The sequence below is a fragment of the Tinamus guttatus genome, unplaced genomic scaffold (assembly GCF_059628265.1).
Source record: "Tinamus guttatus ecotype Peru unplaced genomic scaffold, ASM5962826v1 Tinamus_guttatus_pri_ptg000060l, whole genome shotgun sequence".
NCBI lineage: Eukaryota > Metazoa > Chordata > Aves > Tinamiformes > Tinamidae > Tinamus > Tinamus guttatus.
The window spans coordinates 1,548,496-1,567,208 of record NW_028288594.1 but is presented as its reverse complement, the minus strand read 5'-3'; the positions used below and the strand labels follow the sequence as shown (position 1 = coordinate 1,567,208).

General features: G+C 38.2%; 1 protein-coding gene across 4 annotated transcripts in view; it reads right to left on the bottom strand.

Moving 5' to 3' along the window:
- The window catches only part of STK39 (serine/threonine kinase 39), an 84,917-nt gene that overhangs the window by 17,135 nt on the left and 49,069 nt on the right, over nt 1–18,713 (bottom strand). For all 4 annotated transcript variants that reach the window (XM_088519483.1, XM_088519481.1, XM_088519480.1 and 1 more), the window contains 2 exons: nt 3,145–3,197; nt 1,200–1,268 (listed from right to left, as the gene is read on the bottom strand). In XM_088519483.1, coding sequence (XP_088375609.1) covers nt 1,200–1,268; nt 3,145–3,197 — 122 coding nt within the window. The remainder of the gene's footprint in view (nt 1–1,199; nt 1,269–3,144; nt 3,198–18,713) is intronic.

Below are 18,713 nucleotides of genomic sequence, written 5' to 3'. Positions count from 1 at the left end.
CCTGTTCACTGTTTCTTCTCCTAACCAAAGAATTCTTTATAAAAAAAGAAGCAAGAAGTTTTCTCACCACAGAATACCTAAAAAAGGCATCTTCAACATTGTGGTAACAACATTTTTCACACTGACTATTTAAATGGCAGTAAACAGGCCAGCTGTCCCCTGCGCCCTTATCCTAAGGGAGTAATAAACTGTTAAGAGAAGAGTAGCTGCTAGCTGGAGCCATCCTCCAACCTCCCCCAAGTGCCTTTTCATTGGATGCTAAAACCAAAGCACAGGTAAGACATACATAAGCTTCATACATCAGTTAGAGCCAACCAAACCTACACAAGCAAGTAGTACTAGGTTCCCTCAACCATGTTAGCAAGCTTAAGAACATGCTGCCCATGTATTTGGACTCCCTTTCCAGCCAAGCAGCACGAGCATGTGGAACACTCTCCATACTACTGAAGATACCTGAACCAACTAATATGAACTTCTTGGGCAGAAATGTAAAAACTGATCCATTCCTTATTCAGGTCTTACACTTTAAACATCTACTAAACTCCCTCTGATTTTTGGTAACTGTATTTCTACATATCTATCTTGAACAAATAGGAAATAAAGGGGAACCACAGGCAACGGAGCACTTCAAAATGAATCCCCTTTGTCTGTCAAGAAATTTCATTAAAAAAAAAATCACTTCGCACAGAATAGAACAAGAGAGGCCTATTTCTTTTTAGCAGCCAGTAAACATTCTGATAACCTTTTCCTGCTGGGCATAATATCTGCGTGTACAGCTTCCCTAGATCCTGAACTCTGGTTTGATCCTATTGACTTTCATGAAGTCAATGGGGCACTTACTAACTTCACTAGGAGCAGAGCTGCCAAAGCATGTTTTCAGAAGTAAAAATCCCAAAATCAATTTACTGCTAAATAGAAAAAAGTAAGTTAGTACAAAAATTATCAACCATTGAACTGTAAACAATCCTGCAGGAGATCTACATTATATCATCTCCCTCAAACCACTAAAGAGTTCTGACTTCCAAAGACAGTCCTTGGACTGATACCAAAATTGGCTTGTTGATTGTACTATTCATACATGAAAACAGAATTAGAACCAAAAGGATTTTATAGAAAGCAGAGTTAGAGAATACATTTTTCACATCCATTTAACACTGACTTGCCACAAGAGCATAATTGCAAACGAAAATTTAATTTACCTATAACTACATCATGGCCATCAACCAAGCCTGCAGAGAACAGCTCCTGAGAAACGCCATCTGCCGTGTCTGTCCAAAAGGTGGAATGAATAAGTATAAGAGCCCACAAAAACAACAAAAAACATCAATCACCCAATGCAATTTAACAAAAATATATTTTAGTTCCCAAACTCCCATGGAGACAGGCTTGAAAGCAAAATTATTTTTCATTAGCAAGAAGAAAAAAAAAAAAAAAAAAAAAAAAAAAAGGAAGAGCACCACAATTTTCCAAGATAATTAAGGTAATTATTTTAACATCTTCTGCAGAAGAAAATGCATGAGGAGATGATTTGATTCACTACAAGCCCCACATTGCCCATTCCTGGACACTTGTGTTTCTCCTTCGTTGCCCAGTGAGCTACCCCACTCAGGACACAGCTTTGGAAGCTTCACAACCACAAAAATAAATTTTGTGGGGGTATTACTGTCACTCTCTTGCAAAACAGAGAGAAAAAGAGATAGATACTCTCTGGTTTCTCCATTGCACTATTTATCTAGAGAAAGAGCAGTGCTATAATCACACTGTAATCACAGCACTGCTCTGTCTCTAGATAATGGGTTTTCTTGCCTGTTATTATTGGGTCAGAGGAGTGGCACAAGCAGTAATTACTTTCCTTGTGCTTTAGTTTCAAAATACCTTTTGCATATTGTGACTCAGGAGACTCCGAGCTGTGGGATGGACATCAATCGCTGTGTCTGAGTAGGTTAATTCCAAACCCTGTGCCTGGCATTTGCTTCTGGCTAAAGAGCAGCTCCACTTGTGCAGAAACAGGCAGGGCAAGGACGGCGCGCCAGCCCTAGCTGCAGCTTCTGAAGAGCAGAGCCCGAGCTTTGGGCTGGCTGCCCCTGTGATCGACTAACAGGAACACAAGACCTTGGCGTTTTCTATTCAGAATTCACTATTTTTGACCACATAAGAATTCTTGTATGGCTTATGTAACTGTTTACAGAGGATTTAAGTAATTCTTTCCAAAAGTGACTAAAGTAGGGGACTCTGTGGCCAGCTAAATTAAAGATTTTTAGTAGTTATTTCCCATTTGAAAAATCAATGAAACAAGGAGGTACACAACAGAGAATATCTACATGCACAGAACCGCTGCATGTGATTTTATGACTTACAGGGAAAGAGCCCCCTTTGCCAACCTGGACTCATTTTTAGACAGAAGCTCTTTGGGTGTTACTCTAAACATAATAAATATTGACTACTGTGAAATGCACAATGTGGTTATGGTTCCAATCACTGCTATGATGCCTTTTACTAAACACATCCTTCTCATGCGCATTTTATCCAATCAGTAGCTGTTTGTTTTTTGATTTTGTTTGTCTTTTTTCAAATAAAGTTTTATGACTACTTAAAACTCAGCACTGGTAGACCAATACAGATCTACAACTCAGCAGCAGAGTCTTAAGGTTTTATTTCTGGTCAGTTCAGAATTTATTTCTAGTGATGACTTAGAAATGCAACACATCTTCCACTCAGAAACAGCATTTGGAAAACAGTGCACTCATCATACTTGTGAACATAATATTTTTTCTTACAGGGGCAAAGCAATTCCCCATCAGCACATACACCTTTATGGCTACTACATTCCATTTTCCGTGACATTTTCCAAATATCAAAATGTAGTTGTAAACGTCACTATTCAAGCTCTTATATACCATAGAAACATTGGAGCAAAATGTAGTCTTTATTGATAGACATAAAATCTTCTAATATATAGTGTACATTATGGCTACTTGCCACTAGAATTTCTATGCATCTACTATTTTTGTTTAAGCACAATATAAAGCTCTGCATAGTAGGAAAGAGTTTAGAATGGTAATTTATACTACCCACAAGCAGTAGCCAATTTCTGAAAAACCTTTTTGAGCAATATGAGAATAATTTCAAACAAAGCAGCCTTACCTCTGCCTGGAGTAAACTCAAACCGTATGTCATTAAGTTCTTTTCTGGAGTTCCTGAAAAACATTCAGGGTATACATTAAAATGTAATAAACTCATTCAGATGAGGTATATTCATCTTCATAGAGAAATTACTTTTAAATATATAAGGAATACTTTACAATTTAATGTTGCAATATTGCCCCAACTGGAAGACATGTACGTTAAGACATAAAAAAGAGTAAAAGCCAAAGGAATTTAAATTCTGCCCATATCAGAGCAGTCTGTTTTGTGAGAATTATAAAATTATGACTCCTCATCTAACTCTTCATCTGACTCCTCCCACCACGGTGGCACAATTTATTTTACAGATTATGCCTTTACTGTTAAAACTGTAGTCCTCACATATGTGAAAATTCCAAACACTAAGATTGTTCTGTGGAACCCAGGTCTCTTTTACAATGTTAAGTTTTCAGTATCATAGAATCATAGAACCGTTAAGGTTGGAAGGGACCTCTAGAGATCATTTAATCCAGCCCCGCTGCACACGCAGGGTCACCTAGAGCACGTGGCACAGGACTGCGTCCAAGCGGGTTTTGAAGATCTCCAGAGAAGGAGACTCCACCCTCATTGTTAAGAAATTTTTCCTTAAGTTCCTATGGAACTTTTGATATATTCCACGAAGAAAATTTTTCTGGAATCTCAACTAGTAATGAATAAAAAGCAAACAGACAAAAGGAAGAAAAAAAAAAAAGCCAGCAAATCTCTGATGTATGGGTTGTTTGCTCTCTTAAAAATCAGATCACACTATCAGAAGATGTGGAAGATTAGTTCCTAGTTTTTTCTTCTTTATTTTTTAATATAATGTGAAATTACACAAAGTATCATGATTAGTACAAAAGGGCACAAAGATAATGAAAACAATCTGTTGAAAATACAGTAAAGAGAAAAGCGTGGCTGTTTCAGCAGGGTGGTACCTTGCTGTCCAAAGAGCACAGTCCATCATACAGTAAGTTTACAGTCCAAGGATACTTGTTTGCTTCTTAAGTGCAACATACACAGTGGGGTGGAGAATTAATCACAGATTATGTCTGGATAACTCAGTGAAGTTTAATATACACATGCTCATACATACATAGACCATACATTCCCTAAAGGTAGTAGGAGGAGAAGTCTGTTGCCCCTTAGAAGCCAGCCCCTGGGCGCCAGCCCGCAGAGCGGCCCCAGGGCCGCGTGGAGCAGAGGGGTACCCTCCTCGCCAGCCTCCCGCCTGCTCCCGGGCCACGGCCGCAGCCGGCAGCGACTCGCACGCGCTTCGGAAGATGCTCCTTGAAAAGGGGCACTGAACGCTCAGCTTAAGCTCAGTCACAAGATGGGTGCTTCTGGCAAATCAGTAACTTGCATATGACAGCCAGACCACTACTGGTATCTCCACATGAGGTCAGGCAGGTCAGGCAACAATTGCTGTAAATCTCTTCCCTGACATTGTGTGGAAAGATCCCCAGTTATTCTGACACACATACACACAAGCAGAGCCTGTTTATATAAGGCAGACTAGCCAATTTTTTTGCACTTCTCACTTAAAGGATTAACGTGTAACTGACAGTCATTATGTTTAATAATAAAACCACATGCACTGCAGAGCATACTTGAAAGCTGGCCTAAGACAAAACAGAAGAAATAACAGTCTCATTTTCTTGTGATAATTATTCAGTTCCTACCTCCAGAGGATAAATACAGCACTGGCAATAACCACTTCTCTGCAGTATGAACTTTATTCCCAAGCAAGTAGACTAGAGCAACTCCACTGCACATACAGTACATGACACATACTCCATGCGCACATACTCCATGACAGTATTTTGGGAGAAATAGTGGAGACGCTTAAGCTTCAAAATACTTGGATAACTTACAGGATAAAACAAAAATCTTCTGATAAATATTTTTCTTTTCATCTCCAGAAGACACTCTGCCATATACTTAAAATATTTCCTTCCTGTTTACCACTGAAGAGTGCTCCAGTCAACTTAAGATATGGTACAAACATAACACACTTAAACATCTTTAATTCTTTTACAATTCCTTTACAACGTCATACTGTGCTGCAGAACCTCCACTCCTTGCACCTTTCCAACTTCAGTTTTAGTTGATCGTGTCTACCATCGATAAAACAGCTTCTTTGCAAACTAGATGTCCATCTCGTTTGTGGAACGGGCAAGCAGACTGAGCCTAGGCACGAAGCTAATTGCTGTAGCACACACTTTCCAGTGAATATCTCTGGCCACTTGAAAAACTAAGAGCAACTGAATGTGCTTTGCGGTCCATTAGTCGTCTTTTCCTCAGCAAGCTAGCTGTAAGCAAGCTCATATTAAAGTGTTACCAGGTCATGAAATCTTACTGTGGGAAAACTAAATCCAACAGCCAGGCACACTCAGATGTGACTCAAAACTATCATCACTTGCTAAATACATGCAAAAAATACTGCACAGTTGAAAACTCAACAACTCTTAGGAAAGCAGAATGACTTGCAAAACAGATAAAAGCAAGAGAGGAAACACTAAAATGAGCTATGCCGTAAGTACAGTTTAAATTGAAAATTCCTCTTTTCCTGAATAAACAGAACGCTTTATATCTGAAAAGGTTTCAGGTTCCCCAAAGCCCACCCCAGAAAAACTACGGGAGTTAAAGATGATCAGTGCAAAAAGGCAGACAATGCAGCTAGCCAGGCCACATCTATCGAACTCACTAACTTCCGTTACAGAAATCAGCTGTCGTTAACTGCAGCACTACACTAAGTCTAGTTTTATTCAACAGAGAATAGGTATGAACCACACTTCTCTTGATTTTTCTCCCTAAAAAGGCTTGGTTAGCTTTTTGACAAAAAGGAAAAAAAACAAAAGCCACATATGACTCATCTCTGAGATTGCTTTAGATAAATCACTTCCCTTTGCTAAAATTTATTTTATGTAAGAAACTTATTAAAAATGCTGTTCTCTAAAATGGAAAAAATATTACTATTCCCAAACAAGGTATGTTTTGACTGAATGTGGGAAGCAGATCCCATTTTCCACATACACTTTTGAAAGAAGCAGATCATGAGAATAAATTCTTTATCTCACACCTTTGCAGAGGTAAACCAGCAAGTTTAGTCTCTTATTAACAGCTCTACACTAACTGCTCCAGCCTGCACACTTTTTTTTCTTTTCTGCATATATGGAAACAGAATCAAACACTAACAACAGTTAAGGAAAAATTCTGTATATTTATCACTCTTATAGCTATCTTAATTACAAACTAACGTATTAAGCCCTTAGATGATGTCTTTTCACAGAGTTTCCATAAGTAGAACAGACACTGTATATGAAGGCACTAACTATGAAATCTGGCAAATATTACCACTTGCTAATAGACTGATACAGTTTTGTGGAAGACCAGCTGCTCCTGATACCAACTCAACTAGGATAAAAATGGGATGCGTTTTACTTGGTTTTCAAATTGCAATATTTCCCAAATAGAAAATTGAGTTAATTCTGATTATTAAAGTGAGGGTAAAATCTTAGAAAATGTTATAGGTATTCAGCTGTCGAGCCTTGCTATTTGAAATTGCTGCTGCTGCTGAACAATTTTGAACTTAGGATGCTGCTGTTTTCCCTTTAATTGTACATCACTATTCAGGAAAGCAAAACAAATGATGTTTGGCAAGATTAATTTGCTAGCTGGCTGCAAGTGCTTTTGCTTATGGTTCCATTACCTTAGAGACATTTATTGATTTCTATAAATTATTTATTCCATTACTTATTCCACCAAACGGAAGAGGCACTTGATTTCCCCCATGAAAGCTCCTCACACTCTTCTCCAGTCTTCACATACTTTTGTGGCTCTAGCTAGTACCAATGCTACTGCAAATTAGCTGGCCACACATCAGTTTGATACACTTGCCTGAAAATTGTTTGCACCCGTCAATCTATTTATAGGTAGATTTTCCAGGTATCTCTTTTTTTTTTTTTTTTTTTTTCTTCATTTAAGTTCTCTGTTTATTTGCATCCATTACCCTCTTATCATGCAGCAGCACACACAGACTATTTTAGCAAGACAGAAATAGGATTTGAAGAAAAGCACTTTAAAAGCTTAGTGATTAGTAATTTTATCTTCTTCATCATTTCTTAATGGTTCCTAGTTTCTCTAATGCATTTGTGAAAAAACAGTTATTTCTATTTAAAAATGCAAGCTCAGACCATTTTGCCAGCTCTTAAAATACCTTTTCTGTATTTGCTTTTGGCTCAAAGTCATTACAGACTCACATACCTTAATTGCCATGGATATAGATATCGCATCTACTTTCAAAGCAGTAAATTTTAAACAAGTCTGTGCATTTTAGCACATTCTGATTGATTCATTTCCTGGCGGTTTCTTTTCATCATGTAGACACCTCCAACAGGTCAAATACTACAGGGCTGCTTTAAACAAGAGTGACACCTCAACACAAATCATAGTAAGACATTTTGGCAGACATCTACTTTGCAAAGTAATTGCAAAACTTTAAGCTTTACACTTTATGGAAACATTTTTTCTAAAACTTCATTATGATAGCGTGCTCATCAGCATCGCCTGATGTGCCCATTAAGATTGTGAAATTTCCTTTCGAATGTTCCAGGAAATTATGCTTCCTCGCAGGGAGGAGAAAAACAAACAAACAAAAAAGACAAGTGTCAATTACATGAGTTAATCCTCCACTCCCAAACTGAGACCATCCTGCCCTTGGGTGATGACACCAAAGCTTGAAAAGACGCCCACCCCATGCTGAAGGAAATAAGCTGCAGAATATCACTAGGATTTCCAAAAACAAGGAGTAGAGAGTAAGCAGTTTGAGCAGCTGTATGATTCTGTTAAAAAGATCCTAAGACATGAACAGAGATCTAAGGCATCCACACTTAAAGAAAAACTTGCAGATAATTATCTAATGATAGTTTAATTCCCACTATAGTCAATTAGCTGTGCTCGGCACACTTGGTAAAAGATCTACATGGCTGAGCTGCCACTTAGGTGGTGAGAGTAAAGCAGAAAATCACGTTTGTGTAATGACGCAACAGCAAATTTCAGACATTAAACAGAAATATTTCGTTTGTTCTGGAATGTAAAATATCTCTCATGTAAGTAAGGCTGTAAAAGTTAAGATTCAAGAAAAGTTGGATTGCTCAGCATTAAAATTATGGTCTAAATCATGGTGGGGTAGCTAGATTATCAAGCAGCAGATTTTCATTTTTGTTTAGTACTTCATTCTTTCCCAAAATTTATCCACCAATGGGGTATCCATCAGCTGTTATTTCCAGCATCTTCCAAACAGAAGCAGGCTCTTCAAACACTGGAGAGCCTGTATTGCTAGGCTACGAGTGAATACTCTTCCTTCCAAAAAAAAAAAAAAAAAAAAAAAAAAAAACAGTTAAAAAAAAAAAATGTGTGGGGAGCCAATGGGTGGAGGAAGGAAGGGAAGGAGGGTATGTGAGGAGCAGAACATGAAGTTTTGTTTTAAGTGATTTGCTGAATATTCTCTATCTACCAGGAGCTCTAGCTGCTCAGTTAACACAAGTGTTTAAGAAATACTGATATACAGAAATGAGTGCCCTAGCACAGGTAGGCAGCAACAGAACTATAATCAACACAGCTGGCTTGTGAAACAGTGCTGAGCAGCTACGCTTTGCATGGAAACTGCATCCCTGATGGCTTTTAACCAGTTGCAGCAGAAGCAAGACTCCACGTTGGTCATGATTTTCTTTTGGGAGGAGGAGCCAGAAGGCACAAGCCAGAGGTGCTCCCGTCACCTCCCGTCCCATCGCTGTGCCCTGCACACTGGAAGCGCTGGCTGGACTGTGCTAGAGGCACTACAGGTACCACGTGCTCAAGCACAGTCACTCACTGCTGCTGGCATTTCACAAATACACTCCCTTGCCCGAAGCTTGAATTTTTCCTTAATCAAATACTACTATTGAATCCAACTACTTAATTAGCATATCCAGTATTCAGGTTATCCAGGCCAAACAAGGCCTGGGACTATTATCCGCGGGGTCAGAAGTAGAGCATGCTCTCCTGGAGCAGTGAGTATGTAACTCTTATAGCCCTCTTCCTTCCCACCCAACCTTTCTTCTAACAGAGTCTGACAAACAGTGTGACAAAAGGTTTGAGGCACATTATACCTTCTTTTTGAATTATTTTTCCGTGTATTTGGTGTGATTAAAAAAAAAATGCTTTTCTTCTTCAATCCTCTCTCATCCTCTCTCAAGTCCCCATTGAATAGAGAGGGCACTACCAGACAAGGAAAAGTGAAAAGGTTTTTTTTTTTTTTAAAAAAAAAAAAAAAAAAAAAAAAAAAAAACAGAAAACCAGAGGTTACACTTCAGGCAGTCAATAAAAGACACTCTGACCAGGCAGGAGTCCCAAGTTTGCGCATGCAGCAAGATAGTTAGGAGGCCTGAGCCATTGCTCCTTTTAAAGACAGGTCACCCAGCAAAAGAGAGGCTTCACGGCACATTCTGCAACTGAAGAGCATCGAGCGGTGTCATGACCCTATTAAACAAACAAGCAAGGAAGTATTTTTGGGAGAGTCAGCAGTGCATCTACTTCGTCTGTTTGTGAGATCATGACTAATTATAGTTCAACAAAACTTCACGGAGAAATACAACTGACCTCAAGAAAATATAATATTAAGTCTTCATTCCCAAAAAATCAAAAGGTCCTGGAGAGCCAGTTTTGTAGCCCCCTAACAACACTACAATGTGTATTCCTCTCTGGAGCTACTGATTAATTAGCCTTAAACTAAAATTGTAGAAACTTTTTGCTAAGAATGAAAACTAAAAAGTATCAGTCAGCAACCCATCTTTCACCTGCCCATACCCCTTAAGCTCTATTCCCACCGGAACAAAATTTCCTCGCTATGACACTAGCCAAGTCTGAGACTTTAACAACCCCCTCTCCCCAAAAAAAGACACTGAAAATAAACATCACACTTTTACAAAACTTCATCTCAGAGATGTTCCTCTCTTCTTATATTTGACCTGCATTTAAACTACCATTGAAATAAACTACATTAGAATGTAGAAGAGCCAGCATAGCTTAAGAAATAGGACTAAATATGGTATTTGCAGTGAGGTATATATGCAGGTATACCATAAATAGAGATATTTCCTCACTGCAGTTGCTGTTGTAATAAAAAAGAGAGGCACTTAAGAGATGTCCTCATTTACACTGCAGGGAAACTAGACGTTCAGATCAAGATCGTGCTGACAGTAATAAGGGATGGCTATGCTATATATACAACAGCATGATCCATCCCATCTTCTTTCTACATCTCTGGGCAAGCACTTTCTGTGTATAATATGAGAAACACAACCAAGTTAAAATATATATATATATATTTTTAATATTTTTTCCTTTATTTTCTTACTTGTTACTCCAGTGTTTCTGGTCTCCTTCATTTCCACAGTAATTTGTCACTCCTTTCTCAATTCCACATGCTTAGGGCTTAATGTACTAGTTGAGCACAGTTCCCTTTGCAGCCTAGCTCACATAGGTGGTTATCCCACATACATGCTAGATTTCCAGTCACTCCCCTATATTATATATGGAGAAAACTGATCAGAGCAGCACTGAAAGAGAAGACAATGTACTATTTCCATTCCACAAGGACTACTATGAGTTTACTTTTCCAAAGGACAACAATTTATTCATACATTTTTTAGTAAAAGTTACTTTGTAGTATGATACAGAGTTTGATTCCATGAAAATCATGGTAAAGTGATGAAATACCCCTTCATAAGTATTATCTATTAAAAATGTCAACTGAAAGCACACTGAAGATACAGGTCATACATGTTCCTAATCTCTATTTTTAGAAATTAATACTTTTTGTTTCTATCTTTTTTTCCAGAGCACAGCTAATCTATGTAAATCAACAGAAAGTGAAAACTGACATTTTTTTTCCCTTGCCTTGCAGCTTTCTTACTCTGCAAATGTGGGAATTTATCCAGCCAGCCAGAACAAGGACTCCCCTACCCCTGCAAGGCTACACTGCCCCTCAACACACTTTTTTTTTTCTCCCTATTTTTAAGGTCGAGATACCACCCAGCAGAAGGGTAGCCAAAGCATCAATAAAAGGAAATCTCTTACTAAAGTACTTTACCAAATGAGAACCCTGAAGCTATAATGGGATCACATAAACACAACGGAAGAGATCATTTCCTGTAAAGAAGCAACAGTCTCCAGAGAATTCACCGTGTGTTTATGCAAATCCTTTTCTCTTTCACACTTCCTTGCTTCGCTCTCATTACTAGTCAATATGCCACCTCCTCAACTACTCATTACCATCAGGAGCAGACCATGTCTATTCGGCAGCACATCATGCCTTGTGAAGAGGGATGAATCTTGTCAACATATTTTTAATGACTTCAGGTCAACCTAGATTAAATGGAAGGGCGTTTGTTAACTTTTCACAGCAGCAAAACAGATGCTTAAAGTCAGTCCTGCTTACAGATTGCTATCACCTAGAATGGGGATGCAGCCTCTATGTATTAGTAAAATACTGCCTGAAATATAAAGCTCTTCAAAGGCCATTAAAACTCTGTCATGTACATCAGTGGTTTTGGAAAAACTCCCATGGGTGTAAACAACTTGCTCCTGTCCACAGACATTACTGAAGGGATGAAATATGATTTGTCTATGAGGGCTCAAGAATAAGTTGCAATACTGAAGAGTTAACATACAAGACACCACCACTACACCAAGCACAAGGCCCAGCTCAGTTTCTTGTTCTCCTACCTAGTCAGGATTTTTTTTAATTGTATGAATTTGGGGGATTTTATAATGTTGAGAGAAAGAAAAGTAAAACTAAGATAGATATCCACTAAATGTGACATTAATTTATTTTAGAAAGTTTTCCAGAAGTACAGACTAAGAGAGGCCTATTCATTCTATAACATTCTTATATATTTCTATTTGGCAGCATGGTTAAAATAGCATTTAATAAGCTGCTCTTATATAAACAGCAAGTACCTGAAATGAAGCAATACACCTATTAAACACCAGATTTCACGAGGCAACAATCATACTGAGATACAACAACCAAATAATGTTTTCAAGGGTGAAAAACGAGAGTGAAAAACACTATTATTTGGCTATCAGTTGAAGAAATTAGGCTACAATCATTTATTAAAGATTTCCCTTGCCATCTACCATACAGAAAAAGCAAGTGTACATTACAGATAACAGTCAGCAAGGAAACTGTTCTGGTTACAATTAAACTGGCTAATAACATTGTTTGTGGCTCCACAGAATTAAGAGGCAGCCAACAGCTTCTCAGGTAAAAGAGAACTTTATGACAGTCCTGTCCAGAGCTGACCTGTCCCTATATCATTATTTATTTTTAAGACTTAAAAGAAATTGAAATGCAATTAACTTTGGAAGACTGGATGGAATATGACAGTAAAACTAAGTCAAACAGGAAACTCTCGAATAGACTTTTTCTTTTTGACTTCTTTCCTGGTCATGACTTCCTCATTTCTTTGCGTAGGTTTGGAAGTTCAAACTTCACTTAGTGAAAGAGCACTGTGTCCTATTTGTGGTAAAAAACAGCAGTATTCACTTGCATCATCTCTTTGAAGCTCACACTAGCTCCCTTAGTTAATGGAGAGTGAATATAAACAACATAGCCAAAGAGCTATCACTTTCCTTGATGCACAGAAGCCAACACTAAATATAAGTTTTCTCCTAAAATGATTCCCAAATTAGCACAAAAGTTAAAAAGAATTAAAAATTTAAAAGTATTGATGGCTTTTACAAATTCATTAGTGCTTAGCATATGGTGGGTACAATGCAGCATGCAGTTACACCGAGAATGTATTAAAATTGTAAAATCTCAATATTTGGTCAAAACCACAAGTGATCTAAAACAGGCTCTTACTTGAAAAGACCTGGAGTTATCTATAAATGATATCTGATAATATTAATAAACAACCACGCTGTCATGGCAGCATTTCAAAGAGAGGAAAACTTCCATGCACATAATATTTTGATTTTGCTAACTATTCCAGCACACACTGTGATTGTGGATAGCTTTTTTTTCTTCTCCCTCACTGATCTTGAAGAGTCCCTCAAGAAGAGTAAGAAGCATTCCAGTAGGGCAAAAATTCTGAGTTTTATTTCAAAAATATTCAAAGATTTCCTCTAGTTTCCCAGCCCCAAGGCCTTCTTCCTTGGGAGTAGTTTTACACTAAATAGGCTTCATCAGCCATGCCTGCTCAGGTTATTAACTTCTTGTCCCAGATGTCTCAGTGCACCTTTTGTCACAGTTTCCAGGCTCCACAACAGCAGTGATGCCACAATTACTTGGTGGAGCAAAAGAGGATGAATGAAATGAGCTAACTTAAAATTTTACCTCCCCAAAATATCAAAAATTACAAACCAACAAACCCAAAATTATTTTACAGTGACTCAGTACAGTCTCAGAAACACTCATATTGGTACAGTGGAAAGACATTGAATTTGCAGTATTATGCAGTAACAAGTAGCCCAAATGGACACTACTACTCAGCTGCTTTCATCCCAGTCAAATGTAACTTATCAGCACACTCAGAGGCAGCTCTAAGGCAGGTGGATGAAGCAGTACAGCCTCTCAAGCACTGCAATGCATTTAAAATTATTAGAAAATTATCCAATTAGAATTAAATATTATATTATCAAAATGCTAGCCATATTACAGTTAACCATTAATATACATGCACATTCATGATGTAAATAAATTTAACAACTTTCAGGAGCAGACTCTGAGCTTTGAGCTATATACAACCAAGGGAAACTACTTTTAGCTTAGAGGTGAACTCCAGCTGTCAGACTATTTTGTTTTCGTTCTGTTTAGCATTAAGGAGGGGTTTGTTCAAACTTGAAACTAAAAAGTGTGCTTCACTTGTCTAGAGACATTATTTGCCTGAACTACTTTAAGTTTCTGGTTCACTACCAGGTGCGGTCTGGTCCTAAAAACCCAAGTGAGAAGAAAACTCATTCAAACTAGAGAGGCTGATTGGAAGCTTCTTTTCCTTTTGCAAATAATAGAAGTCAGAATAGAATAAATAACGCTATTTTAAAATTGGAGCATCTGCTGCACCTCTATATGCTCTTAAGTGTCTGTACAGTTTACAGACACAGCTATGCAGGCTGAACACCCAACTCCCTGCCTTGTAACTGTTTAGACATCCAAATCTCAATAACCTAAATTTAATAATCAGAAATAATATATCGATTCACTGGCTCAATAATGATCTATTTTAAGTACAAAACTTGTTTTGATAAACAAATACACCAGTTCTCTATGAAATAAATGATGGTGTAACAATTGCATTCAAGATTGTTTTACTTTGCTAATTAAAACAAATCTAAAAATGTTTAATTCATTTTTCAATAAAAATACAGCTTGCTATAAAAATATCTTTAAATAGTGAACAAGAAATGCATAATTTACCACTCCTGAAGATCAAACTTTAAAAAAAAAATAATCGAGGTACAAATGGAAAACAGGATTAGAATCAATAGTTTAATCAAGGCTTCCTGCTTACTGATTTCAATCATGATTTAATCATGATTAAACAGGTTATTTACATCAAGCCTTCATGCTGTGAAAACAAATTTCAATTCAGTAACCATGTCCCCACAGTTCCAGAGGTGATGGCAAAATATAACACAAGACAGCACTCAATATTGTACTCACGCATACATTTGATTTCAAGAATTCTACAAATGCTTTATCTTATGATACTTGTTATTGGATCAATTCTTGTCCTATAGAGAACCTCTGTTATTTTCCAGTCATAAACCTACGGCACAGCTAGGAGCTTGTTTGTAAAGACTGCCATTCAATACACCTGAGAACAAAAGCCACTCTAAAAAGCAAAAATAATGAGAAATACCTGCACCTGGTGAAGGGTACACATCAACCCCAAATCTTTCAAAATGGAGTGGATTAAAAAAAGATTTTAAAGATACAAAGAAAACCCCAAGAAACTGTGTCACCAAATAAAATAAAATAAAATAGATAAGACATAATTCCTGCATGATGCTACCGTGTCAATTATCAAGTTCAAACAGCATCTCCTCCGGGGGCGAGGTTCCACATGGGGTTGTTTACGGGTTTTTTTGTTTGCTTGTTTGTTTTTCCTCTCCTAAAAATCTATACCTTACAACAACAACATGAGAAGAGCTCTTCTGGGTAGCTCTAGCCAAGTATCCTATATCTGACAGTAGACTTCGCAGATGCCTAAAAAAGGAGATAAAAGTGGGACTCAGAGACGCTTCCTGCAATATTGTTCCAGCTGTGAACCATTTGCGGTTCAGAAACTACCCCAGTTCGATTTGGTTTCTAAACATTTTCCTGGTTTCAAAACTAGCATCAGACAGTTGTATTTCACTCATCCAGTTCCTGCATTAAGACAATGATTAATCAAGCCCTGCTCCCAAATTTTGCACTCTCTTGTTTTATACATCATGGATTTGTATACTGCTCAGCTCTGGAGTTAGGCCATTTCATAGATCCATAGATCCTTGCTGCTCTGAAATTGAAATTAGGAGTGACAGGTAAGAAGTGAAACATATCACACACAGCATGAAAAACAAGGGAAAAAACACAGATATCTACAAGTTATGTGAATGCATACAGCTATATACAACTATATTTCCTGGTTTGCCCCTTATTCTGTTCCTAATACTGCCTAGCTTTCTACTCGCCTGTTCTGACTTCTGCTGAACAATGTACAAAGGCTTTCCTGCACCAAATCCATCATCTTGCTCCCGAGTGGTAGTAATCTGCCCATCACTCTGCACACTAAGTTGTCTACGCATGCACACCTAACTTCACCTCTATTCATTGCTAGCAGATTGGATTTAAAAAAAAAAAAAAAAGCCAAGAAAATTGCATATCCCTGTGACACGCTAATATGGTTTAAGCAAACGCGAACACTGTTTGTGCCTGTAATAGCTTGACTTTTTTCCACCCCATGTCTTCTTTGGTGTCTTTACATGTACTTAATTTTATAAGAAAAAAGGTCAAAGAACAGACCTGCATTAGCACTGTAGCTTCAGCTCAAACTACTGGCTGAGGTTTTATCACCTCTGTTTTGGCAAGTGGAGGCAATCATATTTCACTTGGTCCTAACGACTCTCCTGTTATAGTCTGGCATAACCAGCTGCCAGCTACTAGCTTCTCCAGGGACTTGTTATTCTTAAATGTATCTGTCTTTCAGGCTCCTGAAAAGTTATATTCCTCAGAAAGTACCAAATGACACAGTAACAAAATGTGCTAAACCAGCTGAAGAATTATCTGAGTAAATATTTTTGTAGAACAAAACAAAACAAAAAAAAGACATAACACACACTTATGTCCCCAAATAAGATGGAACATCAAAGTGCTGTTATATATATATAGGTGCGAGAATTTCTCTACAAATTATTTTAAGTGAGATCCATATTTATATACCTGAAGAACCCTACCTGCAAGTACACCGAGTAAAAAATTTCCATTTGCCCCTTTTGTTCTTCCACAGGCTTAATTCATCTCGTGCACATGAGCTGTATTGCCTGAGGTGCTGGGACATTCCAAATTACAGTCAGTAAATTACCTTTCTGTCCTGGGAGCTAATTTAACCATCTTAGATTGCTTCAGATAATTTGCAATTCTTAACTATTACCCATTAAGAAGTCTCACAATTTAACATGAAACACCTCTACTATAAATCTAAACAGCTAAACCCTCAGACAGTGACCTCCCTATCTGCACCTGTAACAACTTCGTAGTTAACCTGGAAATTTCAAATGGAAGTGGTTATTTCCTCCCTTTCCTCCCTGGTGGAGGATCAAATCACAGAGCGCTGCCTTAAGGCAACCTGTCTTTGCAGAGTTCCCGCTATCATCCTCTGCTGAGAGGCAGCACACAGCCTGATGAGACAGAATAATTTGGATTACAGATTTCATTCCTCCCCACCTCCAAATTATTCTTTTATTGTTAAGTAGATAATAAAGTAGCAACATGTCAACAAGACAGTTTGTACAGTTGGAGTCATAGTTATCTTCCATAGCATCAGACTGGCAACAACTACTCTGAGAACCTGTTTTTTTTTTCCAGATGACAAAATTCAAACACAGTCTCTTAATTAAGATTTGAGCTTTAAAAATACTAATGGTCTGTATTTAAAGTATTTAATACCAGAGCCTTTCACAAGCTTTGCCCAGAATTACCTCAGACACTGCTGCTAATTTCACTTCTGGGGAAGAATACTCCAAGAGACAGCAGTCCAAAAGGCAGAAAATGAATTGGAAAATGCTGTCTTCAACTAAAGAGGCAACTGAGACTGCAGCTGGTCAGACTGTAGTTCCTAAAGTTGATTTAGGCCACCTGCACTCAGACTGTAGAGAATATTTTTAGAAGTTAGTCCCATTGAGAAGACTATTTTCTAAAATAAAATGGTATTAAATACAAGGCAAAGGTAGAAAAAAAAAAAAAAAAAAAAAACAGATACCCAAGTTGGAAGCTATCCAAACTAGCAGTTAAACACCCGCTCTCCAGAAAGAGTGCCATGGGATTCTTTAAAGGTTGTTATTTCAGCATGTGAATGCTGCCTCATCCACAACATGGCATTTCTGTTAAACAGAGCTGGGGCTAATTTGGCATTGCTGGCTCAGTTACTGATCCAGCCCAATCCCACTTTGTGTGGGGAAAACAACATGACTTGGCCAGCCAGTAACAGCCTTATTGAAATGCATTGATTCTTCTGCCCGAATTCCTCATTTGAGATGTTCATTTTTTATTTTTTATTATGCACTATTAACTTTCCTTGGAACAGTTTTGCATTATTTTTCCACAGTGTTATCTTCTAAGAGCCGTTTTGTTTTGTTCTAACAACATGATTTGAAAAGAAAGGAAAAAAAACCCATAGACCGAGTAGGAGTACTTAAAGTCCTTTTCTTTAGAAATGTCTTCCAAGGCTTTAGCCTGTCCCAAATTTCTGTCCAGTCTTCAAACTTTCCAGCCTCTGCTTCCACCACAGACCCTCGGGTAGTTCCCCTGCCAAGAAAAGTCACCAGCACCGCCGGCACCACGGGTGTTTCTCCGCACTAAGCTCCGTGCCCTGCCTGCACGAGGACCTGGGGAAACGGCGTCTCACGCCAAGCGCTCGCCCTGGCAGCCCCCTCTGCGAAACAGGAGACGCTGCTGCCTTGTGGCACCCAGCGCCTCAGGCAGGGCCGCCGCCTCGGCCGGGCGCCACACAGAGGGGAGTCGAGCTCAGACCTTCCGGAATTCTCTATTGCCATCTCTGCTTCCCTTTCCTTCTCGTCCCCAAACAACCAACCCATTCCTTTTGTATTTACATTTTTACCTACAGCAGTTGTTCGTTTTTTTTTTTCCTCTCCTTTTTTCTTTAATAATGATAATTTCCAGCACCTAAAGCCAGAGTGCTCTGAAGTAATCAAGCCACAGCCATTTGTATAATTTAATTGCTTCCAGAGAGTTACTTTAGAAGAAAAAGCTTCCAACATTTTGGATGAATACTGAGTTTTAAGCC